Source organism: Chondrus crispus, genomic scaffold (assembly GCF_000350225.1).
Source record: "Chondrus crispus Stackhouse genomic scaffold, scaffold_37, whole genome shotgun sequence".
In the NCBI taxonomy this organism is placed as follows: domain Eukaryota; phylum Rhodophyta; class Florideophyceae; order Gigartinales; family Gigartinaceae; genus Chondrus; species Chondrus crispus.
The window spans coordinates 393,244-419,676 of NW_005179283.1; the positions used below are offsets into that span (position 1 = coordinate 393,244).

The 26,433-nt window shown below is 50.9% G+C and overlaps 12 protein-coding genes; 6 read left to right on the top strand and 6 right to left on the bottom strand.

Moving 5' to 3' along the window:
- Positions 1–3,071: 3,071 nt before the first annotated feature.
- CHC_T00006171001 (hypothetical protein) lies at positions 3,072–3,290 on the top strand. The gene has a single exon (XM_005718275.1). It carries the CDS (start codon positions 3,072–3,074, stop codon positions 3,288–3,290), a length of 219 nt encoding a protein of 72 aa, XP_005718332.1.
- An 11-nt stretch (positions 3,291–3,301) lies between these two features.
- On the bottom strand, positions 3,302–3,400 carry CHC_T00006172001 (hypothetical protein). The gene has a single exon (XM_005718276.1). The coding sequence runs from the start codon at positions 3,398–3,400 to the stop codon at positions 3,302–3,304; it is 99 nt and encodes a 32-aa protein (XP_005718333.1).
- A 576-nt stretch (positions 3,401–3,976) lies between these two features.
- Positions 3,977–4,384, bottom strand: CHC_T00006173001 (hypothetical protein). Its single transcript, XM_005718277.1, has one exon. It carries the CDS (start codon positions 4,382–4,384, stop codon positions 3,977–3,979), a length of 408 nt encoding a protein of 135 aa, XP_005718334.1.
- Positions 4,385–4,550: 166 nt separating this feature from the next.
- Positions 4,551–7,505, bottom strand: CHC_T00006174001 (hypothetical protein). Its single transcript, XM_005718278.1, has one exon. It carries the CDS (start codon positions 7,503–7,505, stop codon positions 4,551–4,553), a length of 2,955 nt encoding a protein of 984 aa, XP_005718335.1.
- Positions 7,506–8,256: 751 nt separating this feature from the next.
- Positions 8,257–9,962, bottom strand: CHC_T00009227001 (30S ribosomal protein S1). XM_005718279.1 is given in 2 exon segments: positions 8,257–8,795; positions 8,796–9,962. The coding sequence occupies 1 exon segment, from the start codon at positions 9,960–9,962 to the stop codon at positions 8,796–8,798; it is 1,167 nt and encodes a 388-aa protein (XP_005718336.1). The 3' UTR covers positions 8,257–8,795.
- A 3,739-nt stretch (positions 9,963–13,701) lies between these two features.
- CHC_T00006175001 (hypothetical protein) lies at positions 13,702–14,181 on the top strand. The gene has a single exon (XM_005718280.1). The coding sequence runs from the start codon at positions 13,702–13,704 to the stop codon at positions 14,179–14,181; it is 480 nt and encodes a 159-aa protein (XP_005718337.1).
- A 26-nt stretch (positions 14,182–14,207) lies between these two features.
- Positions 14,208–16,146, bottom strand: CHC_T00006176001 (hypothetical protein). XM_005718281.1 is given in 2 exon segments: positions 14,208–14,313; positions 14,314–16,146. The coding sequence occupies 1 exon segment, from the start codon at positions 16,144–16,146 to the stop codon at positions 14,314–14,316; it is 1,833 nt and encodes a 610-aa protein (XP_005718338.1). The 3' UTR covers positions 14,208–14,313.
- Positions 16,147–16,528: 382 nt separating this feature from the next.
- Positions 16,529–17,455, top strand: CHC_T00006177001 (hypothetical protein). The gene has a single exon (XM_005718282.1). It carries the CDS (start codon positions 16,529–16,531, stop codon positions 17,453–17,455), a length of 927 nt encoding a protein of 308 aa, XP_005718339.1.
- A 517-nt stretch (positions 17,456–17,972) lies between these two features.
- CHC_T00006178001 (hypothetical protein) lies at positions 17,973–18,143 on the top strand. Its single transcript, XM_005718283.1, has one exon. It carries the CDS (start codon positions 17,973–17,975, stop codon positions 18,141–18,143), a length of 171 nt encoding a protein of 56 aa, XP_005718340.1.
- Positions 18,144–18,170: 27 nt separating this feature from the next.
- CHC_T00006179001 (hypothetical protein) lies at positions 18,171–18,290 on the top strand. The gene has a single exon (XM_005718284.1). The coding sequence runs from the start codon at positions 18,171–18,173 to the stop codon at positions 18,288–18,290; it is 120 nt and encodes a 39-aa protein (XP_005718341.1).
- A 1,662-nt stretch (positions 18,291–19,952) lies between these two features.
- Positions 19,953–24,470, bottom strand: CHC_T00008675001 (Translation initiation factor eIF4, subunit G). XM_005718285.1 is given in 2 exon segments: positions 19,953–19,997; positions 19,998–24,470. The coding sequence occupies 1 exon segment, from the start codon at positions 24,468–24,470 to the stop codon at positions 19,998–20,000; it is 4,473 nt and encodes a 1,490-aa protein (XP_005718342.1). The 3' UTR covers positions 19,953–19,997.
- Positions 24,471–26,177: 1,707 nt separating this feature from the next.
- Positions 26,178–26,433, top strand: part of CHC_T00006180001 (hypothetical protein) — a 1,599-nt gene continuing 1,343 nt past the window's right edge. Inside the window, exon 1 of the mRNA XM_005718286.1 lies at positions 26,178–26,433. This exon is cut by the window's right edge and continues 665 nt beyond it. Coding sequence (XP_005718343.1) covers positions 26,178–26,433 — 256 coding nt within the window.

Consider the following 26,433-nt stretch of genomic DNA (forward strand, 5'->3'; position numbering starts at 1 on the left):
GTGGCACTGGGAGCTAAGCCTGAACTCTAGAATTAATAAACTCTTGTACTGTAGGAGGCTCCTAATGAAAGTATCTTGATACTTGATTCCCATAGAAGCAAGTCCGAAAGTTCAGCAAAAGAAGCAATTCATGATATAGAGCACCAACTGGCGCTTGCATTATGCGTAATTTTCTTTTGAAGCCCATGATTGTCCAGTATAACTTGGCTTCTTTAAAGATCTATTCAACAGTTACCCTGACTGTAGACATAGCCACATTAAACGACGACTGGTCTGGAGATAAAGAAGAGCCCTGAAACGGCGTGTCTAGATACCGACGGCGACTGTATTGTGGTACAACCGCAGGGACGCTAAACCGTAAACGGAAAAGGACAGGCTGTACGTAAAAATGAGGGAGCCTGGGGGACCGCTACACTGGAGCGTCAGGTAGAATAACCCGGAACGGTAGGAAGCACTGGACGAGGGAGGTACACTACGCAGAACACGCGCAGTCGTACTGGGGTGTAGAGCAGTACGACCGGTGGCGAGCTGGAAACCTGAAGGTCTTACTTAACCGTACGGAGAAAGGACTAGGGCAGGAAGTAAGGGGAGGCGTGCTTGCCTCGGTTTTCCTCCAGCCCGGTGCCCCCCTATCTTATACCCCCTAGTAGGGCGGTGGCACCGGACGGACTAAACTAGCTGTACATACTGTAGCCAGCTTACTTTAGCTTACGGTAACTAAAAATGACTACTGTACAAACCAACCGATCGGTCGTGCACCACGTGTACACTTGCGCTAGCTGGTGCCACTAACTACACGGGGACTCCCACGTGGCCACATCTACACGGGCCGGCCACGTATGCACCGTATCGGTTAACATCTTACTACTGTACTCGGCGGAGCCCCTGGTACCAGCCTAGTACAGTAGCGCCACTTGGAAATTGTACCACATGTATCCTCTATGGCCATATATACAAACATTCGTACCGTCTTCCAGTTGTAAGCAATTTGGCAACTGCTTCTCGAGCCTTGAGCGTGTATATAGAGTCCAATCATGCTTTCTCCCCTCTAGCGGTCCGTAAACACGTAACAACATACCGTCTGGCGTCAACACGGCCTGATATTTAAGGTCATGTTTTCTTTTAAGGCCATTATACAGTAAATGCTGACATCCGCTATCAACAGGTCTAGACACCCCGATCACCGTACTATCTATAAAAGCAACACAGTTGCTCAGGGCATTGCTTTTTCGGAGTATACAATCAGCAAAGTAGGGTAATTTGGCTTGCAAGTAAGACGAATTCAAAGGGGAGACGATAAGATGCTCATGTGTTTCCAAAAATGCCTCAAGCATCTCCCAGAATATTTCGGATAGATGGGAAGCGCCCTTTCCGAAAAACTCTTCAACATCTAGCGATCTGAAGGGGCACGCCATACGACTTAGTAAAATACATGTCGAGAGAAATGGCATGACCCCAAACCGTTTCCGCGCATTGCATGTCTGCTCCTCCGGCCATTCTGGGATTTGAGAGAGATGAACAATGTGTTTTTTCTCAAACCGAAACAGCGATAAGCAGTCCTCACATGAAAAACGATTAAAATTGAACGGGAAACTTGCAGTTGAGATGAGGTGGTGGCGTAGAAGTTGTGCGATAAAGTTGTTTCTGTGGGACGTGTATATCTGCAAGGCTGCTGTCAAGGCCAGTGAGGCGCGATCTGGGTTTGTTCGCCGACGGCGAAGAAGTCTAATTATGACCCGACGGCACCGTGCCACCTGCGCTTGAGTTTTCGACAACGTCTGATCGCGAAGCCGAGCTCTTGATCGGATTGGCATCTCAATCGCACAGTGAAGGGTAGGGAGACAATGTCTGGGGAGGGACGGTCTAGAAAAGAGGGAGGGAAGGTCTGCGGAAGAGGGAGGAAAGCTCTGCGGAAGAGGAAGGAAAGGTCTGCGGAAGAGGGAGGGAAGGTCTGTATTACTCCCGTGCGTCTGTGTTGGTCAAGCGTAAACAGAACCCTTCCGCACGTGTGCGATAAGAGCTGCTTACACGTGTGCGTGTATTGAAACAGGGCATGCAGAATGTTGTGACACCGTTGTCTCACATTTCTTCAGGTGTAATTCCAGAATTCTCAGGCGTAAACTCACTATTCTTTCGAGGGAAGAGACCACTGCAGTATCCTTTTTTCCACAACTATTGCGTATCCCGGAGCGGTCGGCCGCCGGGAGGGTGACTAGTCTGAAGTGAAGGTGTTCATTGTTCTGTATTTTTCTTACCGTCCACGCGGGACGATGGCTATTTAAATACCTGCTGTATGTAGTGCTAGAGTGTCCTTCCACGCCGTCTCGGGTACCGCAGACCGTGGAAGGTGAAGTTGTGTACGTTTGTAATAAATAAAAACTCTAATTCTTAGATACAAACGGTTCCAATCTTGTGCACCGTATACAGAATATTTCCAATGCCGTTCGGGCCGGTCGTTCACGAGCGCGGTGCATGTGACCGGCAACGAACAGTTGCCTCACCGGCGCACCAACAACCAAGAACCTAAATTCAAAGTTAAATTTAGAATGTGCTGCAGTGCCTCCTCCCGTTTTGATGCAAATATGCATTCTCATACACACGCTTGGGGGCGGCAAGAGGGATTGCGAAGTTTGATATGCCGCACAGGGTGTCGGTGGGGGATGCCATTTTGTGGGGCGAATGCAAATGGCATGCGCCTGGGGGCAAGTCTGTAATACAGTATAGTGTATGAGACCGGGGGAAGATTGAGAATAGTTCTGTCTACATCACGGAGTGTTGTGACGAGGAGAGAACAAGACTGTCTCAAAGACAGGGCGGTCAGGCGGCATCGGCATTTGCAACAACAAAGCAACGAGGGGGAGAAGAGAGGAGGAGGGAGGAGAAGAGTGCACGTGGCGAGACGTTGGTTGTGGCGATACGTGTTCCTGAAGCTTTACACTCCCCCTCAAACATCGCCCAATGAAAGACGCTGTCCGCCGATCAGTGGTCCCTTACAGATTATCCGATTCCGTTTCCGTGTGCCCATTGGCCGAATGAGCGGCATGCGCAATTCCAGTATCGTTCCGCGGGCCATGCGGAACTGCTTCTCATCGCGACGCCACTCCCTCTTGACTGCCACACTCGTGATCCGCGCACAGCAGCTCATCTCCGTGTTACCCTACCTATCCGCTCCAGTTGATACGGAAGGGCTGCTTTATAGTCCCGTCCCACAGGCAAAGACCCCTTCAAGCTCTCTCACCTTCCTGCTCCCGTTCCCCTCATCCCATCCCCCTGCGCCCGTTCCTCTCTAACACACCCCATCTCAACTGCACCCTTCCACACCTCTCGCATCATCATTTACCAGAGACATGATCGAACCATCCACAAACAACTTCCTCGTTGCCCTTGGACTGTTTATCATTCTCTACACCGCACGCTTTCTCTTCCTCATCTTCTTTTCCGACTGCGATGCCCAAACCTACTTCTCCCGCGTCTCCACACGCGCCTTCTGTGGTAAAGTCGCATGGATAACCGGCGCCTCCAGCGGTATCGGCGAGGCTCTCGCCCACCGCCTTGCACGCGAAGGCGCCCTGCTTGTCCTCTCCTCTCGCAGCAAGGAAGACCTAGAACGCGTGGCCGCCTCCCTGCCCTGTTCACGGGACAACGTCGACATCCTCCCCATTGACTTCACCGCGGATACAGCTGTCCTAGAACGTCTCGCAGAAACTGTCCCGGAGATGCACGGCCGCCTGGATTTTATTTTTAACAACGCCGGTGTGTCCCAGAGATCGTCCGCCGCCGACTTAGACATTGAGCACGTCCGCCACATGTTTGATATCGACTTTTTCGCTCAAGCTGCCATCACCCGCGCTTGTTTACCGGCCTTGCGTGAATCTCCAGGCGGACCAGGCCTCATCATCAACACCCTCTCCATTGCTGCTATAGTTAACACCCCGTTGCGTTCCACCTATTGCGCTGCCAAGGCAGCTATGGCTGCCTACTTTACCTGCCTCGAGCTGGAAGAGCCTCTGATCCGAGTCGTCAATATTTTCCCGGGTAGCGTTCGCACTCGAATTTGCATTAACGCTATGGGTAAGGGGGGTAAGCGCCATGGGAAGACAGACCCCAACATTGAGAACGGCCTGGATGCTGACCGCGTGGCCGACCGCATGCTGGCCGCTGTTTCCGCTGGCTTGCATAAAGCCTGGATTGCAAGACCGAAAGAGCTCAATACTGTTCGAGTCGCTACAGCATTCCCTGCCCTTTGGAGACCGATATCAATGAAAATCAAGGACGAATATCGCCGAAAGATCGAGGGCACACCTGCAGCTACAGCCGGAGACATGGACAAAGACACGGACAAGGACAAGGACGCATGACGCTTTACACGTACACAAGGACGCATGACGCTTTACACGTACACATGGCATCTTGCAATCACAGCCATACTTCTTGCGTTTCACATGGGCTAAAGGGACAGAAGTTTGCGTTTGTCTCCGCATACCACCGACACATCTTTACAACGTCTAGTGACTGAGTCAGGCACGGCCTTCGATCTAGACATCTAATTCCTATGCAAAAGACTCCCGCTTGAAAACAAACTTCACGTTACACCCGTTGGCACCTGCACGCTTCGAGTCCGCCCTCTCACCTGTGTACACGTTCGCTGATACGGCTTCTCCGAAGACCTCTTCCAGACGTCGCATCGCATGCGCCCCAGAGTGAAGTCCTCGAATGATGCTGTTCCTCATTGCGTCCATACACGCATCCTGCACCGCCTGGCCCATCGAATGAGGGCCGCAGAAGAATACTCCGATGGTTGTATTGTTTTTGCAGTTCTCTGCCGTTTCATTCAGTATCTCGCTCCATTTGGGTCGTCCGTAATTTGTATGAAGGTATTGCTTATTCGGAGGTTGTATTACAGTATTTGTTGGCGCCTCGGTGATTCTTGTGAGGTAGCGGTGCATTTGCACCTTCTCATTGTTAGAGTATGGCGCAAGTTCGTTGACGAGCCATTTGTCGTCATTTGGTGTCGGAGCGGTCCAGTAGAAATCGACTGCTTTGGTGCTTGAGTGCGTCTGTAGAAGGCATTCCGCTTGTGCAATTCTTTCTCCAATCACACGCAGTAACCGCATCATGAGGAGTATCGCCAATATGGGCCAAATCACAAAGAGATGGATAACTGCGAATAGTTGGACGTTATTTCCAACCCCGAGCAGGACGGCGGAGTCAGCCACCAAACCAAAGAGAGCGAGAGGCGTGAGCACAAATAGATCGATTCCGTGTACAGGGGCAGCACCGAGTTCGACGATCTCCAAAACAGACGGGATGCCAACAAGCAATACCACCAAGCATACCAGAACCAAATCCACTTTTGTGAGAGTAGAACTCTTGTAAATTGCTATACTATTGTCGAAAACCCGAAGTCCATCGAAAACGTACGCTGTCCCAGCCAGGATAAAGCGAATGATGAGGAGCCAAAGCAGCACCATGTTTATAGTCACGCTTCGCAGAAATAACAAAAACAAAACCCGTGGGTTGTCAAATATGCGAAGATCTTCAGATTCCGTTACCACCGGGAGTTGCTCTGCACCTGCTTGCGTTATGTTTTTGCGCGCTCGGCGCCTTTGCATATTTTTTACGAGAGAAACGGACCCGAAGCTCATTCCAACGATCATGTGCAAACTCTTTTGGTAGATCTCGTTGTTTTCTTGGTCAGAGTAGGCAGAGTACAGTGCTGAATAGTAATCAACACTCTGTCGTTGGTGACCCGACGAGTTCTCGCGATAAGAACCCATACCATCCTCATCACCGTACGCCTGTAAAGACCTGGAGAACGGTTGAGCAAACTTCCTCGTTGTTGAGGCCTTAGAGGCAGTTGCGTGCTTGCTTAATGATCTGGAAGACGCTCGTGCGTCGAATTGACTTGCCTGCAACGTCTCATGTGCGTTTCCCATGTTATTTCTAAAGTTGAGTTCAGTCTCAGCTGAGTTCGAGGATGAGCCCTCTGCGGAAACGTATTCTCTCCCAGAATTTGAAGTCTCCCCTTGCTCGTCTTGATTGTCGTTGCCCCTGTCGTTGCTTTGTTCCGGCGAGTTCTGGAGGGATTCTAGCATTGCATGACCCATTTGTCTTCCTCTCCAAGAGATAAGCTCTTCCACAGACTCACCTGCGTCGCTCATCCGTGCTAAGTCTGACAGAGCTAGAGTCTCTGAAAAGACGTTTGTCGTGAATATGTGAGAATCTGATGTTTCCGAGTCTGCAGCTCTTGCTAATCTGGAACCATGACGAGGATTGGAACGGTGCTCCTCGTTACGAGAATTCCGGGCAGAGTCCTCTGTGATGTTGAAGGGACGCCGTCCACGAGGCCGATTTTCAATGAAGTTGCGTACTAGAGGGCTCTTGCTTTGTTTCTTCCTCTTCGAAGGAGTCCAGTTGGAAATCCAGTTATACGAGTCTTTTGTGACCGAACAGAAAGGAGTTGCCCCGACACCTCCACCGATCAAAATAACCCTGTCAAACTGTCCTACGTGTTGCGTGGCCGCACCAAAGGGTCCGCGGATGTGCACCTCAATATCGGCTCCATTAGAACGTATCCGTTCTCCAAAAAGTTGGTACAAGGATATAGTCCAATCACCAACAGCTTTGATATAGAAAGTCATCTCTGCTTCGTGAGGAGCAGACGCTATTGTAAATGGATGCCACTGAAAATGGCTAATTGCAGGCACTTTGAGTTCCGCATATTGACCTGCAACAAAATGAAAGACTCGCGGCAGTCTAATCTTCAAAATGTCGGGACCTTGGAACACTGCTGAATGCTTGGATACAAGAAGATATGATCTCTTCTCTCGAAATGTCCTCGCGCTAACGTCAATAACGTAAATAATAGCGGGTCCAACAATCCATTTCCAAGTATTGGGAACCCCGTAGTGAAGTCCATGGATCACAATAGTGATAAACATAGCAATAGCACCTCCTACATGAATGCGATAGAAGGCTTCGTAGTTTGACTGATACACGACGGTCCTTGCTACAACCCGAATTGCTACCGCCAAAATAAGCAAAATCGTCCCACTTACAAAAAGGGATGTACTTCCTTGGAAACCGCCCAACCATGGCTTCTTCGCTATGTAGGTAGCCCAATGTGTTGCGGAGTGCAAAATACCTGCATTCACGATCAGTATTCCAACAACTTTGTGGAGTTCTGGCATTGCTTTATCAAGTGGTAAGACCATATTCAAAGGAGTTTCCCTCAGGAAACTCAACGTTGATCTTGAAGCGAGAAGTATCACGACGCCCATGTTGAGATTGATGGTGGCTCCACATCCTCGGGCAATTGCGGTTACGTATTTTTGAAAATCTGTGTGTAAGTTGGCCTCCATGACGGCAGCATCGAGAAATAATAGCACGTTGCAAGCCACATACAGACCGAGAAAGGTATAAGCGAACCCGTTCGTTGAGAGCACTGATTCTGTGGTTGAGAGAAACTGTCTTCCCCCTGGGCACCGCGACAGAAAGGAACGCATCTTCTTTCGACTAATGCAGCCAGGAAGATAAGTTTACCCCCAGCTCAATCGCGAAAAGAATAGTTGCCACTTCAACTCTGAGATATACCACAGCGATTGACTTTGGGGTTCACTTTTGTGCAGAAAGCCAGAGGGAAAAAATAGATGGAAGAGGCAAGTTAAAGGGAGGTTCTTTGAATGATGCGCAAGAAGCCGGGGGCTTCGTGGTATTGTTCAAGTGTTTATCTATAGGCTCTTCCTGGAAAATAGCGAAAACGATTCGTCCTTGTAATCGTTTCTGCATCGGCATTCACTTCGGATCTACTAAAACGTGATCCAGTCGTGCTTGTTGGAGCTACTGGGATCTCGCTACCACCTCAAAAGAAAGAAAGGGGAGCTTAAACAGCCACGACGAGACTAATGGCTCACAACGAAGGCATCACAACGCATGTCTCGTACTACAAACACCAACTTGAAAAAAAAGATGTGCTGACAAAACATGTATATCTTCTTGACCGACACTGGCGGATCGGCATCTATTGACCAGACAAGTCTGAATTGTGTCGAAGAACTGGTGGTGATACAGCAGGATAGTGGTTTTGGTCCCCGCCCGTTCTAGCAACTCCACTCATGCAAGTAGAACACTAACTCATTTTGCAGAACCATAGCGGTTTCCTTCTGATTATTGCCTACAACCAGAGTGATGATTGAAGCGATTTTGGCAAATATTGTTAAACTAAACAAGAATAAAAAAAAGGCATGGCCAAAATTCTGAACATACTGAAAAACGAAGTATTCTAAACTTTACGGCGAAGTTTTGTTAGGCTTCGGAAGCAAGAAATGATTATTATCACCATTCACAGGGACAGATCCTAGAGGAGAAAACGTCTCTATAACAGTATGTGAAAGAGCTGGTTTCATGAAAGCCTTGACCAAGAGCGTGTACTGCACAAAAAACGAGTCGCTATTCGTGCTTTCTGATCGTAGCATGACGATAACATACAAGGCAGGCAACGCGTTTCCGGAAAGTTTGCTTCACTCTCACGCAAAAGGCTGAGCGTGGGACTTTGTTCAAGGCATTTCACGTCAGTGTTTCTGTCGATTGGATCCTCCTCACTTCCTGATTCGAAGTAGTTATGATCGATTCGTCAAGTTGCCATGGGCGGAAATCTACTGACAAGCGTTTTGTTGCTGTACTCGGCGTAGCTGGGCAAGTGTGAAAAGTCGTTCCATTCGTCCTTCTCAATACGTTTAATACCAGAGTAAGTTGGGCACGAATCAAAAACACAGCAGGCGACAGAGTCAAGTTTCTTAAGCGGCTTCTGTTGCTACGGGATCGACGCCCAAGTCATCTAACGAAGCCATGTCAAGAGTGGAAACGATATCATCGGCAACATCAGCAGCAGCCTTTCGTTCTTCTTCCAGGCGTTTGTGGTAGCGGGCGGCCATCTCGTCAGCCTTTTCGTAAACGAAGGCAGAGTCGCGGATCATGTCTCCGGGCTCTGGCTCAAGAGTCTTAGTTGAGAGAGAGATTCTGCCCTTCTCCTTGTCCTGGTTAATGATCATGCATTTGATCTCGGAACCGTCTTGCACAACTGCGCCGATGTCGGCAACGTGATCATGAGAAATCTGGGAGACATGAAGCAATCCTGAGATGCCACCAATATCAACAAAGGCACCGTAAGGCTTGATACCGCGGACCACACCTTTAACAATCTCACCGGCAACTAGATTGGTCATCTGCTTCTCGACGACAGCGCGACGGTGTGAAACGACAAGCCTGTTCTTCTCAGTATCGACTTCGAGGAATTTGAGGGGCAATTCGACGCCAACCAGGTCTTCTCTCGGGGTGCGAAGGGAGATGTGAGAACCTGGTAAAAAGGCGCGAAGTCCCTCGATCATGACGAGACAACCTCCTCTGTTGACCGAGATGACTTCAGCGTGAACGGTGACGTCCTCTGCTTGGAGCTGAGCGACACGCTCCCAGGCCCTTCCAAATTCGATTCTGCGGATGGAGAGCTTGAGCTGGCCGTTGGCATCTTCTCTGGAGATGATCTGAAACTCGCGATCCTCTCCAATGGTGAGGGCCTGTTCAGGCTTATCGACACGGATCATGGACATCTCGGCGACCGGGCAATAAGCTGAAGCTTTCGCACCGATGTCAATGAGGGCGCCGTTGGGCTCATATTGGAAGACGCGACCACTGCAAATATCACCTTCCTCAAAGGAATAGTCAAACTCTGAGATGGCGGTCTCGAAATCCTCGTAGGTGAAGCCCGAGTTTTTCGGCTGGACACGCTTGAGGCCGTATTTGTCGCGCATGCGGTCAAATTTGGACATAGACTGGTTGCTTGCGGGGGGGCGGGCGGTGGCGACCATTCGTGTTGGGTAGGAAAGACGCGAACATGACTTGCGGGAGACCGGATTGGCTCGGTTTGAGGCGAATGGCAGGCCGTAGAAGGAGTTGACGAAGGCCATGGCTGGGGAATGACGTGGAAAGGAAAGGGAAGGATGTGGGGCAGGGGAAGTGAGGGCGGTCGCGCCGGGGGGGGGAGGGGGTGGGGGGGGCGGTCGGTGACGTAAACAAAAAAGGAAGGGTGGCAGGGGGTACAAAGGGGATGGGGAGAATGCCTGGGAGGGCGAGCTCAACCCCCAAAATTGAGCGCCTGGCCAGGTCCTAAGTCCAGTGGCCGCCGCTCGATTGCCACAACACGGCTCAGTAATCTCGCTCGCCCAAGTATGCACTCGACTTTTAGTGATACTTTTTCGTCTCTTTGAGTCTGTAATTATCCACTGTCAACCGAAGGTTGGTTAATAATCTTGAGATTGCGATCATGATTGTGCCGACATGACACGTGTCGTTATTGCACCGCCACGACTGACACGTGTTAATCTGAGACTGAGTCTGCATCAGATCTCTGATCTAAAGTACACTGATCTAAAGTCGAAATGAAGTCAAAATGCAAAGTGCTCTCAACTAGGGATTACAGCCAATCAAAATCCTGGATCCAGATGAGCCCTGCTGCACCAACTCCCATCATTCCGATTCTTTGCATCTTTTTCTCCTTTCTTCCTGCCTCGTGTTGTCGCTCTCTCACCCACCCTGTTATCCCACTCAAACGCTTCCCCCAATTCTCGCGTCCCATCGCACTACGCGACCATCAACCATCTCATTTCTCCACCCGCACGCCTCCTCATCGATATGAGCAACCCTCACAATCGATAAGCCCTTCCACGTACTCCCTTCCACACACTCCCTTCCACATACTCCCCTCCACCTTTCCCTCGTTTCAACCTGCTCTCACCACCGCTCTCCAGCTCCCCACCTACTTGCATCATGATCACCGCCATTTTGTTCTACCTTCTCTCCCTCTTGCACCGCCTGCTCCCCCACCTTCCCACCGTTATTTCCTCACACATCTACGCGCTGCTAACCCTCCTCAACTTAGGCCTCAACCTCCCCATCGCCCCACCCCCAACCATCACCACTCGCACCCTCCCGCTCTCCACGCCCCTCGAAACCCACATCGTATCCACCTTCCCCCTCCCCCCTCCCCCCCACGCCCGCACCATCCTCGTTATCCACGGTCTCGCTCCCTCCGCTCACAACGACCCGCGTATCCTCCATCTCGCCACCGCCATCGCCACGGCACAGCCCTCCACCCTTGTCCTCGTCCCGCACATCCCCCCTCTCGCCAAATGCGACCTCGCCGAAAACCCCGTCGACCTCATCCACTCCCTCCTTCTTCACATTGCAAACGACAAAACTCTCACGCCCTCGGCCAACCTTTCTATCGTTTCCACATGCATCTCCGCGGGCTTCAGCCTCGTCGCCGCCGCACGCGCCCCAGAGGTCATGCAGTCCGTCCTCACTATTGGCACACACTCTTCCGTCGAGTCGGTCATGCGACACATCATTGCCCGCCGCGGAAAGGGCGATACGCGCTACGCCTCCAATTCGCTTCTCGCTAGCTTTATCAAGCCGAGGACCGCCCTCAGGGATCTTCTCGTCGCATACGTCGACGATGACCACTACAAGAACTTAGGAAGGCACGCCGATGCCCACATTTTGCAGACCCTGCTACCACAGCATCCTGACGCCGCGAAAACGTACCACCGCCTGCAGGACGATTCTGTGTTTTTGGAGGAATACCTAGAGGCCACGTATAAGGACAATCTCTCCGTTATGCAAGGCATGTCTCCTATCGAATATCTCCACGCTCTCAAGCTCGAATCCCTCGTGCTGGTCCATTCTCAGACCGATGACGTCGTTCCATGCCAGGAATCTGTTATCATCAGAGATGCACTCAGGGACAGAGAAGATATTCGAACAAAGCTATGTGTCACATCCTTGCTGGACCATGGAGACAAGAAGACCCCGAGTATTCAAGATGTTCCGGCTATTTTGAGGCTTGTCAACGCCTTCGCAGTCTTTTTTGCACACAGCAATGAGCCTAACCGTGCTCAAACGAAGAAGGACTGAACGCTCTGCCTTAAAATCTCATTTAAAGAGATAGGCAACACAAAATAGCAATATGAGCGTCAGCCGCAATTCTTTTGACACTTTGTTTTCGACTTTTTATTCGATTTTGTGTAGACACAAACAATTTCCTACCAAGACCTCGATGAGAGCTGAACATAGTTTTAGCAGGGAAAAATGGTGCAATGAAGGGGTCCTGGCTGTTTGATCAAGTGCCGGTTGATGCGTCAGGACCGTTTTAATGACTGAGGACATCGAAACTGGCCTCTACATGGTTGAATTGTTCACCAGAAGGTTTACGGAATTACCTACGAGTCATCTTCGTGAATCAATTCAACCATTCCATGGCCGCAACCGAAAGAAGCTGACGCATTGCTCTATAGGTGTTCCCGTCGTTATCGTAGAGATATGTTTCTAACAGGACTTGTCGATGCGAACGACAGCATAGACAAAATCAGCACTTTTAACCATAGCGGCCTTTTATACTATATATTCACGATGTTTAGGTTTTATCGCAGTCATCAACTCGCCCAGGGCGCATTCCGCCTTAAACTGCACCATTTCGACCGGGAAAAGGGGATATGGTACATGTAAACGATGCAGAACTTGAAGTTGCACACAGAACGAAATGAACATTGCGTAAGTTCGACTAAAACTAGCTTGCGCAACAAGAGCAGTCCCCTTTCCACAAGAAAATGGGTGTTGAATTATTGTGCCCCTTTCGGATATTTTCAGCGCTGTCCGGCGGAAAGTCTGTTTGCTTTTCTGACCAGGTCAGTGTACTTCGAAGTCGACAACGAATTTCGCATTGATCGTGGCGTCAACCCGCTGAAACAGAAACAAGATCACAAGCGTGAAATGTTTCTGATGGTAACGGAACAAGGGAGGCAGAATATGCGGAGGGAAAGCCCAGAATGGCAAGGTCCACTAAAGACCGGTGGCCTCCTTGTCCCCCATCCCTTCTGCAATTGAATCCACGTGCCTCCTTCAAGAATAGACATCTGCGGGGAAAAGAGGCGACCAAGTTTGCAGAGTAGTAATGGGTTATGCTATGAATATTGGCCGATTTAATGTTACCGTAGAATTATCCGTCTCTCATGCCTTTGCTCTGCAGATTTGCGGTCTCTGCGGACTTTTACGCGGAGAAATTTTTTCTTTCACCCATTCGAAGGCAAAGTTCCTCCCGTAACCCCGCATCCGGCCTTTGGATGAGACTATGTCAGAGCGATGATACCGACGTCGGTCGTCACCTCTGGCGATGGCACACGTGATCTCCATCAGCGCTTGCAACGCTGGCGTCATCGCGAACGAAGCCGCCATCCAGGCCTTTTTGCTTCATCTCTAAGCCCTGCGACATCGCCACCTCCCGTAACAATGCGACGTCTTCGAAACGGACGGGGCCAGTTGCTGATTGGGAATGTTCTAATTCTCCTGTGCGATGGATGCGGTGCCCTACTGGGTTCGCCAAATGCGGATCAAGCGGCATCCTCGGCATCCACCGTAGCTCCTACAGCAGTAGCAGATGAATCCTCTTCATGCTGGGTTTCTTGTGATCATTGCTCATTTACTACGCCAATGGGCAGTCTTCGACGACTACTAGATATGACCAATGATCGTGGTCCTTGCTTTGAACCTGGAATTGTCCAAGCACTACTTGTCGAGGCAATAGGGGCACCAAGTTCGTGCAGGCTGCGCGACAAAATGCTTCGAGAGTGGGTACTAGATACAAATTGTCGCATGGATGGTCTGGATGAGTTATGCGGTGCTCTAGGTATTCGTGATGAACAACTCGAGCCGGCACTAGGTATGGACGGAATTGACGAAACTGTCGCAATGATTGAGGCGGAGAGGTTCCTGGAGAGGGCTGTTCCAAAGGACTTCATGCCCTCTATCCCCTTCTCGGCAAGTCAAATTCGCGCCGGTGCCTCGAACGAAAATTCTGAAAGCATCGCAATCGCTGCACGGGAGGCCGCAGAACGAGCGAAAAATCTCGTCACAGAGGCAGTTCGTGTATGGCAAAATGCAACCGGGGATACTGATGCAGCTATTCTGAAGTTGCGAGCGCTTGGCAAGGAATTTGTGGTGGAAAGGACAAGGGCGAGGAGTTACAATTTGGCGAAACTACAGGCTCCCGGAAAAATTCAGATCACTCAAGAGCAGCAGCAACCGTCAAACGCTTACGCCGGTGATGTGACCGGTGCCGTTGCGAATATGTAATCTTTCAGTTCCGTTAGGCTAAGGGCAGAGACAAGTTTTGTTTTCAGCTCGATATAGACACTTGATAATATATGGTCCGAAACCACCTACAGGCAGCAATCCTGTCTCACCCTTAGTCAGTAAATATGCGCATTACCCGAAACTGTACTTGACCCCTGAGTTATTCCGCAATGTATCGTACAAGTTTGTTACTTGCCGTGCGCTTGTCACCTCCACCATTATTTCCACCCTCTTGTACCTACCTGCAGGTTGAACATGTACGGCGGAATCCGGGACGGGTCTTCCCAGAATCTTTTCAGTATCCGCGATAAGTGCATCTATGAGATCGTCTCCACTACCTTCAACCTTAAATTTGTATTGGCAAGGAAAATTCACAGCCCTGTCGAGTGCGTGGCTTCCTTCCACTTTTTCCGGGGCAGGTGTTCGCTTTCTTCCCTGTTCATCTTCTACAGATGATGAGTCCGTGCCCACAATGCTCGCATCAATGTCAGGAGTAGAAAACTGAAGCCTCGTTCTCGGTATCCGCGGCGGCGGAGGCGGGTCCGCTGGATACAGTTTGTCGATTATGGGGGGAGGGCCTCTGTGACGCCGAGTCCACTGGAACATTTCGACTTGGTTGGACTCGGCGACCAGTTCGTATGCACGTCGCGCAACCCACTCCGGTGAGCCTTCCGGCATATCTCGAGCCGAATACGACGCCAGGCCACCGCTCCAGCCCCCTTGCTTACCTCTCCGCATGGTGGACATCTCTTGGTCCTCTTCGTCCTCTTCATCTAATTCATACGCGTATGCTTGTCCTGGCTCAGTAATAGTTACGTAGTTGTCATCATTGAGTTCCCATATTCTACCGGAACTCGACTTGGAGGTTAGAGGAATATCGTCGTCATCATCTTCTTCGCTGTCTGCGTCCATGTAACTCTCTAAACTCTGCTTTTCCTTTCGTAACTCCTCTTTCTGTTCTTCCTCTTCGTCTAAATCCTCGTCGTCAACATCAAGCAAAGCGACCTCATCGTCATATTGCTCAGGCTGCGCAAGAGCCGGAGGACGAGCTGGGCCCTCTACACCTCCCATGGCGAAGGATGTTACTTCAGACATATCTGCACGCTTTCCGCCTTCGACTCCAAGGCCCAAGAGGCCGCTGTTGGAGAGAATATCGGCAGCGCTTCGGATGTCTTCTTCGGATTCTTCATCAACTTCCACAAAAAGTTCTTCGTCAACGCCATCAATAGCTGGACGGACTTCTTCTTCCAGTGCAGCAGGGCCGTCAAAAATGGGAGGAATATCATCATCAATTGTCTCAAGAATCTCGTCAGCGTCATCGATGTCATCGTTGTCGTCAACATCGACAGCTGCGAGCGGTCCAGACATGCGGGAGCCGGTGGAGATCCTTCCTCCGCGCTTTGAGAGAGTTGCAATCGGAATATCATCCTCATAGTCCTCTGCATCAGCCTGAGCAGCGAGCTCTTCGTCTTCGTCTTCCTCTTCATCACCATCTTCATCATCATCAGTGTCGTCGTCTTCGTCATCTACATTTTCGCCGACAATTTCAAGCTCGACTTCCTCGTTGTCCTGTTCATCCTCGAGAATGGGTGGGGCTGGCCCATCATCGATGGTAACCAAGTCAATGATGTCTTCATCTGCCTCATCGGGAAGCTCGGTAGGGACGTCGCGCTCAGCCGTAGATGCCCATTCGACAAACTCACGATCATCTGGGTCAATCAGGAGTGAATCCTTTTCATTTGATGAAGTCTGCGGTGGCGGTGGTGCGAAAGTCGGTCCGGGTGGATCGTCGGCGAGAGGAGTGTCAGTTGCTGCGACAGCGACAGAGCGTGACATGAGGCGATAGCGGTAATATCGGGACTGGCGGGGGGGGCGCCATCGAGTGGAAAAAAGCGGCAGAGGGGCTGCGAGAGCAAATGTAAGCTTGGTCTGCTGCAGTTGGGGCATGGTGTGAGGAACGCACATAGAAACGGGAGGACGGCCGACGACGACCTGTGCAAACTCATGGGAAGTGGGGGTGCGCAGTAGAGGGGGATTGAGATTGCAGTTGGCAGATCTCCACAACGCGACTGCGTCACCCGGCTCGCCAAGTTTCTGCCATTCTTGTGACTTGTCATGTTTTCATTGGACGAACTTCCCAGTGCCCATGAACCACCGCCGTTACTGCACCTAGCCGAAGGTTAAGCCAAGGTTACTGAGGACAACACCGGTACCTCCCACAGGCCCAGGCACACTCTGTCAAAGTCGTCTAAGCTCTCGACTCTCCACCATTGCGAGCATCAAAGGTTGGCCAACGCTGTTTGTATTGCAACACGCTCTCAATACACCACAGGGTCGGGATGGGGGTATGGCCTCATCTTTTATTCATCCGTTCCAAGTCAAGTGCTTAACCCCCTTCAAGCAATCGTTGTCTCGAAGGAGATGCAGACTAACTACCAGGCCAGTTATCGCCTCATACACTCGGGGGAAGGCCACTTCTTCTACTCGGGTTTTCCTCTCAGGTCCATTCCACCCAGGCGCAGAGTATACACTCCCCCCGGAAGAAGCAGCTCACCTTCGAGCTCGCCGAATCCGCCACGGTTCACAAATAACGCTTTTCGATGGCACCGGCGCTTTTGCAACTGCGACTTTAGATTCGGAAAGCTCTGTCACCGTCCTTACAACTACCTCGGCAGAGGCTCGATCGAAATCAATATGCGCTATAATTGCCTTGCCGAAATCTCCCTCGCGTGCAGACGGCATCGTAGAAAAGCTCGTTGAGCTTGGCGTCCATCGTCTCGTTTGGGCTCGTACGGAACGCGTCATCGCCGCTGCCCCTAATCAAGCGCGCTTGGCTCGATGGGCTCGCCTTGCCGTAGCAGCTTCGAAACAGAGCATGCGCACTGATGTGCCTATCGTCCAAACCACTTCTAACTGGGGAGAGTTGCTTGAGCTCGCTTCGCAATCGGACTTAGTGCTATTGCTCTCCGCTGCAGGGACTCCTATTCTAGGGCAGCGATGTACAGACGCCGTACGGGCAGCAAGGAATATCGCTGTGCTTGTAGGCCCGGAAGGAGGCTTTACAGATACCGAGGAAGAAAAGCTGGAGGCGGTTGGGGCACTGAAAATCGGACTTGGGTCGAACAGACTTAGAGTCGAAACTGCTGCTTTTACTGCTGTTGCTGTCTTGATGCAGGTGGCGTTATTGGAATCCTCCGAACGGACTGCGTCGATCGCGCGGGCAAAGGGTGGTACAAACAACTCTGCGAGTATAGCGGATGCATCACCGGAGTAGCAACTCGTCATACCTTCTGAACGTATGTGCGAGCCCGTGCAGTAGGCTGCACAGTCTATAGGAAACTTTCTCTGCGCAGCAGTATTGATTATACTACGGGATTGAAATGTCGAAGAACAGGCAATTCTTTTCCGTGAGAAGAACGACAATCCACTGAAAAATGCGAAGGACAGAAACATCCATACATTGTTTAGTGCCAATTTTGCTTCTTCCCTTTCCTGTCCTTGCGCAAGATTAGCAGTGATTGCAAGATGACTTTTTCTTGGCCTTCACTCTGCAGAAGAGGCAAGTACACGTAACTTTCGTATCCCATGAATGCTTCACCTTGTATGTCGCTTTCACCACGCAAGGTTTCTTCTTTGAGCATTCCGTGTAACAAGAGCATGTATTGCAGTCATCATCATCATCATCATCACTATCATCATTATCATCATCCATACACGGACAGCCGGGCCAACAGGATCGCTTTGAGCACATGTACTGGCCGAGTATAAAGGCGCTCAGGCTTCCACCTCCCATGTTGAAAAATAATTTGTTGCAAAAGTTGAAGTCGAGAACACAGAGTGTTTGTACAATACGGGTAGGACTTTTCTGTCGGGGGGATTGCTCCCCCGCCATTTATGGGAAGTGTTCTTCCATTTCAGTCCCTAGCCTGACGGCAGGCCACATTCGTGCCAGATGTCGGTAGCCTACAGTGCGCACTGAGAGTATAAAGATGTTGGCAAAGTGTTGTCCGCACATCGGTACACCACCACTCTCTCACTCTTCAACTTGGCCGAAGAAGAACGCTCTGAAACTGGGTTTATACAAGAAAATAAACTCGAGAGAGCCCTGAGAATTGACGCGACGAGAAGCGGGGGGGGGGGGGGGGGGGGGGTTCTTTCAAGTTTTGCTAAAGTGATGCTGAAGTTTCGCTTTTACATGGGCCTTCAGACTGATAGCGGGTCAGCCAGGCGGGACTCTCAAGTCCACAACAATCTCTATAGTTGGAGATTCAAAGAGGGAGGGCAAAGAGACTTTCAGGACCGCCAAGTTGTCTTTGCGAGCAACTTTTTGAAGAGCGGTTGTTTTGAGTGGAGATAGAGTTTAAAGATAATGAAGACGAAAGTAGCGCACTATAGCCCATAACGTTGTAAGGCTGAAGTGTGCACAGGGATAGATACTGTACAATGGCCCCGCAGTGCTGTGGACCAAAACTCGTACTGTACCTCTGAATGTGCCCGCTCCACTCTTTTGCTAAGAACATAAAGTTTATCGTTGTACCGCTGCTGTCCTGGAGCATCGAGGATGAGTTCTTGTGACGGATACTAATTAGTGTATTGTAGTGTATTGTAGTGAAACTCTTGTATGACAATCAGAAAAGTAATGCGTCATTCCTGAGACGCAAACCGTGTACTACATATTTGGGCACAGTACCCTACGCACTAAACAATTGTTTTCATTTCTTTCAGGCACTTGTTGCTGGAAAGCGATCAAAGTACAACCAATGTTGCACGGGTAAACCTACGATGCGTATGCTTCGTCAAATCAACTAGTTCGGGCTTGGGAGGAATGCCGGGCAGTACTACTGAAAAAACTGACTGAAAAGTCTCAAAAATTCTTTCAATGCACTTTGCTTCCTTCAACGAACGTCGTCGAGGACAAAATAGTACATGGGCAACTAATTCACTGCATTGAAGACGGGCTCTTCTTTCAATTCTTTTGGCCATTACACAGCGGTTTTCATTGCGAAAATATTACTTCCCAAAGAAAAATAGAGTTCGAATTCGCCTGTACATGTTGTAAAATACTGTCCTGAAACACCTTCATTTTGAACATGCCCCTACGGTATCATCACGAGAGACGTATGCCAACGTGGTGGCGAAACATGGAATGCGTTCTACACTTCAGAGATACTGTCCACTTGACCGTGAGCAAACAAGAGTAAAGTTATCTTTATCCGAGAGTATCCGATCTCAAGTCCTTCCAGACCCAGTACCATTGGCTGATAATGATCACGTGTGTCAACTGAAACAAAGATGATGCATCAACTCACTGCCTAAGTCTTCTTCAAATGGCGTTTGCTTTTTGAAGCTGTATCTCCTTTCCCTCGGGTGCCTGAGGAACACTCGTCTAGTTACGCTGTCCGTAGAAGTACCACACATCATGTAGGCGAGAGAGACCAATTGCAGTCGCACAAGTTTAGAGGTGGTCACAGGGTGATCGAAGCACTACACTACACTAAACATAAGTCACTCTTCGGGCTCAAGGCACTCAATTGGCTTCCGGTCGCTCCTTCTGGCGATGCACTGTATGACTTGAACTGCACCTGTGCGGTAGGGCGGTGGGAAGCCCACATCGCCGTTGCTAATTGCATACTTTTTGACGGTGAGAGGACGCCAGAAGAAAAAACCTCACACGCTGACTCTCACCTTCATCTCGACGTCTTCACAAGGGCTTACCGCAACCATCCGAGTTCCCTAAAGGAGAGGAGAACATGAAAATGACTAATGATACCTTTCCTGTAAAAAAAAACGATCGGTTTAATGGTTTTTTCGAAATCCTATTCTTCCTCAGCTGTTTCCAACCATCGAAAGAAAGCAGACGTCTGCATAATCATTTTGTCTTTCCCTTCTACCCGTGTGCTCTCATCAGTGTCCTCCCTCCATCCCAGAAATGTGTCCTCTTCGACAACATCTGCGAAATAAAGGCTATCAAACACGATACTACCTGGCTTGTCGTAGTCGCCTTCCTTGTGGGCGGGCAATATATCTAAGTTTCGAACGATAAATGACTGCGTTTCCAGTAGGGCAGCCATCTGCACATCCCGCGGGATTTCTCCGTTGAAAGACTGGACGAGAGGCTTTCCCACAACTTCCCCGAAAACGTCCTTCACACTAGATGGAGGCTTCATGAACAACCAGTCAAATGATGTCCTGATCACCATCTTCATAAACGACGGGCTTCGGAGATCGTCTTTTGGTTGTTCTGAGGAGTTGAATACCTTCTCCAACGCACTTGCAGAGGGAGAGGTTTCCAAGGTTTCCTTTAATCGGAGCTGCATTGGTAACAGAGGGACAACGAAAGAAATGCCAGCGTCTTTCAGCATTGAGTCAAGAGACTTCATTCCTATTTGCGCGTTCCATGAGTACATCCTCGCGGAAAGATCTACATCAAGTGCAGTCAATGCGTTCCTTATTGCATTCTTATTTTGTTCTTCGTCTGCTATGGTTTTGCTTAGGTGCTCGTAAATATCTGCGAAAATACAGATGACGAACTTCGATTCCCTCTTGGCATCACCAATTGATGGCAAGGCCTTCTTAAGGAAGTCAAGGCCGAACACATCGCTCTTTTGGGCTGATAGTTTTCCAGAGCACGCGATGGCCGCGACATACTTCGCAAGAAATTCACTTGCACGGGGATCGTCCATTTCGATATCAGACAGCTCGGCAACGACGTCCGAAAATGCCGAGATGAAAAGAGTCTCTGAAATGGTATCTCCAAGCAACCCAACCAGAAGCGAAATTGATTTCAGCCGGTCTTGAACCTTTGCGCTGAGTGAGAACTTAATGATCTCACGCAGGAATTTCGCATAGTTCACAGGCTTCACCTCTTCGACGATACATTCCTGGGCTTCTTTGATCAACCCAATTGACCAGTATTCTAGTGCAATGCTTCTTGCCTTTCGCTTGAGGACCTCAGGTTCCATGATCTTCGGCTTTTGCTCAACGGGCGCCGCTGGCTTGACCGGAGCTGGGCGTCGAGAGGAGGCGACTCTCTTATCGTTGCTCATATTGCGACGGGCATCTCCGCTTCGCATGCCTGAGCTGCCGTCACGGCTCTCTCCCAGAGGACCGAATGCCCCATAGCTTGGCCTTGACCCACCAGGTCGAAGTGAGGCAGCATTCATTGTTGATAGTTTGCGAGACGAAGGCATACCACCATGTTTCTCCAGAATGGCAGCCGATCTTGAAACACTTCCACCTGACTTTTTCATGTCAGCCATCGTCATTGTCACGTGCGAAAAGGGCGGTGGGCCTCTATGACGAGAATGCATACCACCACCCCGACCTCTTCTTTCACGAGCCGCAGCTTGTGCCTCTGCTTTGGCTCGTTCTTCCTTTTCGATGTCTTTGTGAATCTCCGAGATAGTCTTCGCGCCGACTTCTTCCCTCCTTACCTTCCAGTTGTTCTGTCTCTGTTCGAGCAAGTCTTGAAGCATGAAACGTACGCGTGCCGGTAGAGTGTGGTCCCTCGACATAGTCTGTAATGGCTTGAAGTAGTTGTCGATATGCTGAATCGCGTCCTTGTTCTGCGAAAGCTTCGCGCCAGTCTTGCTTAACAGCTTACATAACGCTTCGAGGACATCCTCCTCTCTGCTCTCAATCCCAATCTTCAAGAGACGCTGAATACATTGTTTGTGGATAATTTGTTCTCTCAAGAGATCTTTCAGGAATAACTCCCCAATGAATCGCACGTTAGCAAGCATTCTTCGTTTTGCCGTAGTGGCATTGGCGGCGGCCTTACCGGCTGCGGCTTTCTCCTTTGCGGCTTTTTCCTTCGGTGTAAGAGGCTTTTTCGCTTCCTCGACAGAAGCTTCTTCTGTTGCTGAATCTGTTTTATCTTCTTTCGCAGGGTCGTCCTCCTCAGTTTGTTTGTCCTTCTCTGTAGATTCGCTGGATTTCGCAAACCTGATAAATTCGTCTCGACAGTTGTTCAGCAAGATGTTTCTGAAGAAGATAGGCCTGCCTCTATCGTCTACGATACTAGCCTGTTGAAGCATCTCCCTTGTTGCGAGGTCAAGGCGAACGCACAACTCGGCATACATCCCTGAAAACTTAGGCTCAAAAAGGGCTTTTTCGAAAACCTCCCTCACGACACCGGTCAAAATTTCATAGCTTGAGATGTTGATATCAATAATCTGTTTGAAAATCTTGTCAAATTTCTCAAGTGTGAGCTTATTGAGCAAAGAACGTATTTGCTTGACCTTGGAAGTGACGACGTCATCAGACTCCTTATTGCGCTTCCATCCATTCTCCGACCTTTTAAGCTTCTCAACAGGTGGTGCAACTGGTACAAACGGATCAATTGGACCATGGCCCCCGCGTGTTGGACCATCCATTCGCATATGGGAACCGCGCGGATCCTGATTGCCGCGCCCTTGAGTTGGCTGTGCCTTCGGGGCAGGCGGGGGATTCTGCGAGCGAGCGGAGCGGAGGTCAAAAGGGTCGTATGAACCAACGCCGCTGCCGACGACCGGAGCTGGAGCCCCTCTTGATACCGAGAATCGTGAAGTGGTAGATTTCTGTGGCTGGGGATTTCTGGCCCAGCGACCCTCATTCGATGAAGCCGAGTTTCCTCTTCGTTGCTGACCTCCTCGTCCGTAACTATCACCGCCAGCTGGGGGCGCACCGCCTTTCAGAATATTTCTGTTGGACAAAATATTCCTGTAAAATGCGTCTCTCTCGGGGGTGACCATTTCTTGAAGTGCATGAGTAAAACCGGGAGGGTAGACGCGGCGCTCTCCTTCTCCGAAAATATAGCTCGGGAGACCTGCCGTTGTCTCAGATTCGGAATCCTTGTCGGCTTCCACGGAAGCATCCTCCTGGTTTTCTACACCTTGGGCTCCAGGCGGGCTCGCCGGATGCTGCGGTGGTGGTCCTGTACTTCGAGCTGCAGCGGTTTCGTTTTCCGCAGAAGTAGCGGATTGTAACTCGGAAACGCCTAAACGCGAAACCGAATCTACGGGCTTCACTGGCTCTGATGCTACAACCGTGGGACTTGATATCTGCTTTGAGGCACCCGACGCGGCAGAGGGGGATGACTTCGTCGAGATTTCTGCAGCGGGACCGGGCGGAGACTTCTTCTCCACCTCTTTTGTCGGCTCAGGCATATTAGAAGGCGTAGAGACACTTGCCACGACAGGTCTCGAGACGCCCCGGTCATTAGGGCTCTTTACGTCAGTACTGGATGTAGACACAATCGACTTCACTGGTATCGAAGAATTCAGCTGCGCGGGCTTGTCAGAAGTGCTTTCGCGCGCTGTGCTGACGGAAGTGCCAGACTTGGTCGATGGTGTCTTCTCCGATGACTCGACCGGGGAAGCTGCCTCGGCACTTGCAATAGGATCCTGCTTATTCTCCGATACGAGGTCCTTCGATTTGTCTGATGTACTCTGTTTGGTGAGGACTTGTAACGGGGCAGTATTCGGTACCTTGTCTGCCGCACCCTGCTTCGGGATTGCGTCGGCAGGGTCAGTTACGAGCTCGAGCGGACGAGAGGTGCGCGGGGGAATTTTCACGGCGGTCTTGGAGACGGGGACCGGGGGAGTGCGAACAGGCTGCTTTTTGTCCACGCTGTCAACCTTGACCTCTTCATTTGTATCCGGATCGACGATGGCGAGGATTTGCTTCTTCGGCGGAGGCAATGTAACTCGCGACTGGGGTTGGTGAGATGCGGCTTGCGGAGGTATATTGCGGGAGTAGGGCCTCTGGGACCTCGGGTTATGAGGTCCCGGTTGTTGAGGTGGGCCCTGCGGTTGCATGCCATTGTAGTACGGTGCTTGCGGAGTGAAGACATAGTTTGGGCTTAGCCCGTACTGGGCGGCGACTTGCGGGGGGTAAGCACTGAGACCCGGATAACCGCCGTTGACATAGTAGGGTTGCTGAGGTGGTTGCTGGTGGGGATTCAAATTAGGGCGAGGATGCTGACGGGCTTGTTGCTGTTGAGGTTGTTGTGGGGGGATTTGGTGAGGAGGTTGAGAAAGACCTTGCTGTTGCATTGGTGAGATGTTTCGAGCCGAGCTCAAGGCAGCATACTGACGAGGGATATGTTGCGGTTGGGTATGGTGAGACAAGGGAATGGGATTAGGAGGCTGCAGCAGGGAATGGTGCTGTTGAGGGAAGCGCAGATGACGCTGCTGCTGCTGCGGGAGAGACCTGTGGTGGGGTTGCTGGGAAGGGTGAGCAGGGGGTGGGACTGCTTTGCCGTGGGGCGCAGCGTTAGAAGGGTTCACGGTGGGAGGGTCGGTGGGCATGGCTCGTTCCAGTGTGAAATAAAATCGCGACAAGGTTCGGTGACTCGTTCGCGAGACGAGTTCCGCTACCTTTTAGAAAGCGAAAGCGGGACGAGGGGGGGGGGTACGGCGAGGGAAAATGGATTTATAGGGCTGGAATGGGGGGTGCCCAGGCAAACGGCCGTTGGGGAGGAAATTTGGGTATGAATTGGCCAGGGAGTGTGGTAGCGGACGACGACGACCGGTGGCTTTGGAGGCGTGGTGGCGTGCGGTTCTGTAAGGTAAATCGTGTGTAAGGCAGGGATTCTGCGACGGTGGTTGGACAGAGTGGATGCGGCGGAGCGGAATTGGCGAAAAATTAGAGATAATTTCGTGGCGCTGCACAACCAGGACGACGACGTGCCGTCGTGCGACCGCTTCTCCCACGCGACACGGGCATGTATGAGGCGCGGTATCATACAGTACTTGTAGTGGCGCAAATGGCACAAGCGCAACGGCCGGTGGGCGCGCCTGTGACTGGTCGCAGACGGCCGGCAGCCACACCGGCCTCGTTCGTTCCCTGGCCTCCAGAGCCAATCAAGGCGGTTTTTTCTCGCCCGCCCTCCCCGATTGGCTCTCCGCTCTGACCACCGACGGCGTCTGCGGTCCGCCTCTCCCCGCCGTTCTGCCGGTCTACGGTACCCTTGGTACGCCTCTCACTGAAAGCAGTCGGTCATGGGGCGACATCACAGATGCTTTGTCAGCACGGGGCTTGTCGATCTTGCTCTTAGAGCCGATTGAATGATCCGAAACTCATCGTTTCTGGAATTTCGGATCTTGTGTGAGATTCATCTTTATATTCCTTCAGATGGCGCCTCGGGCGGGCTTAAAAGACGTATCTTTTCATTATAAAACACGAGGTAATGAAGCACAGTGGCACCAAAAAATCCAAAAATCTATTCCAGGATTTCTGGCGAGGGACACAGCCCGTTCCATTTCCGATTGAACATCCGCTTGGCCTTTCTTCTGAGTGTGCGATGGTGCTCTGGCGAGGGGTGGACTTCTTCGTTGAGGTTCTGAGGTGTGATAGGATGAGGGGTCCAATGCAAGGGAGGTGCCTGACGGCAGGAGAGATGGCTGCGCATCTCGCTGCGCTCCTTGGGCGGAGGCCACTCACCCAGCTCACCCCATCAATTGTCAGACTCTCTGTAAACCCGTATCGTTTCGTTTTCTCTGTGTTGGCTCTACTGTACAGTAGCTCTCGGTCAGAGAGACATCTCCCTGTCGCGCCTGCAACGATAATGTCACCATCTTTCGCTGCCTTTCGCTGTAACTTCGATGGGAAGGACTCGCTAGACTTTCGCATGTACATAAATTCGTTGAAGAACGCGTCAACGCTTAGTGTCGGCTTGTGCGACTCGATGCCGTTTTGTACACATTAACGTACCGCTTTCCGCACCGGTTTGAAATTGAAAATTACCTCTACTGTACAGTTCAGCTGTTGGAAGGGGGTTGGTTTGGTGTGTAGACTGCGAGGCCTTGTTCGTTTGACGAGGAAGCATGTGTGAAGGCGGAATTATTAGGCTTGACGACAAGTCCGGGCTGGCTTTGAACTCGACTCGAGCCGGTTTGCTTCTCCTCGGGGGTGGAGAAGGAATCTGTACGAGGGGCAGCGTGTAAGGGGGAGGGTGCACGCAATCAAAAGCTGCGCAGCCCGAGATATGATTCCTGTACGCATCCATGACGGCGATGCAAATCATAAGTGTCGTTGCCTGGAGAAAAGTAACCAAAAATATCTTTCCCGTGCCACGTGCCCGCTACGAGCGGCTACTGAACGTACAGGCCATTAGCCATCCATCGTTCCAGATTGAGCCTCGCTCTCCATCCCTGCTGTCTTTTATTGTCGCCACCTTCCTCTGCCTGCCCCGCCACCCTCGCCCGCCCCATCCTCGTCTCCCGCCAACCGGCCACCACAGCTCACCGCATCCCTCCCCCCTTCTGTGCC

Coding starts and splice junctions, on each gene's coding strand:
- CHC_T00006171001 (XM_005718275.1), top strand. CDS start 3,072: ATGCGGAACTGCTTCTCATCGCGACGCCACTCCCTCTTGACTGCCACA.
- CHC_T00006172001 (XM_005718276.1), bottom strand. CDS start 3,400: ATGATAAACAGTCCAAGGGCAACGAGGAAGTTGTTTGTGGATGGTTCG.
- CHC_T00006173001 (XM_005718277.1), bottom strand. CDS start 4,384: ATGCGTCCTTGTGTACGTGTAAAGCGTCATGCGTCCTTGTCCTTGTCC.
- CHC_T00006174001 (XM_005718278.1), bottom strand. CDS start 7,505: ATGCGTTCCTTTCTGTCGCGGTGCCCAGGGGGAAGACAGTTTCTCTCA.
- CHC_T00009227001 (XM_005718279.1), bottom strand. CDS start 9,962: ATGGCCTTCGTCAACTCCTTCTACGGCCTGCCATTCGCCTCAAACCGA.
- CHC_T00006175001 (XM_005718280.1), top strand. CDS start 13,702: ATGGATGGTCTGGATGAGTTATGCGGTGCTCTAGGTATTCGTGATGAA.
- CHC_T00006176001 (XM_005718281.1), bottom strand. CDS start 16,146: ATGTGCGTTCCTCACACCATGCCCCAACTGCAGCAGACCAAGCTTACA.
- CHC_T00006177001 (XM_005718282.1), top strand. CDS start 16,529: ATGGCCTCATCTTTTATTCATCCGTTCCAAGTCAAGTGCTTAACCCCC.
- CHC_T00006178001 (XM_005718283.1), top strand. CDS start 17,973: ATGTTGAAAAATAATTTGTTGCAAAAGTTGAAGTCGAGAACACAGAGT.
- CHC_T00006179001 (XM_005718284.1), top strand. CDS start 18,171: ATGTTGGCAAAGTGTTGTCCGCACATCGGTACACCACCACTCTCTCAC.
- CHC_T00008675001 (XM_005718285.1), bottom strand. CDS start 24,470: ATGCCCACCGACCCTCCCACCGTGAACCCTTCTAACGCTGCGCCCCAC.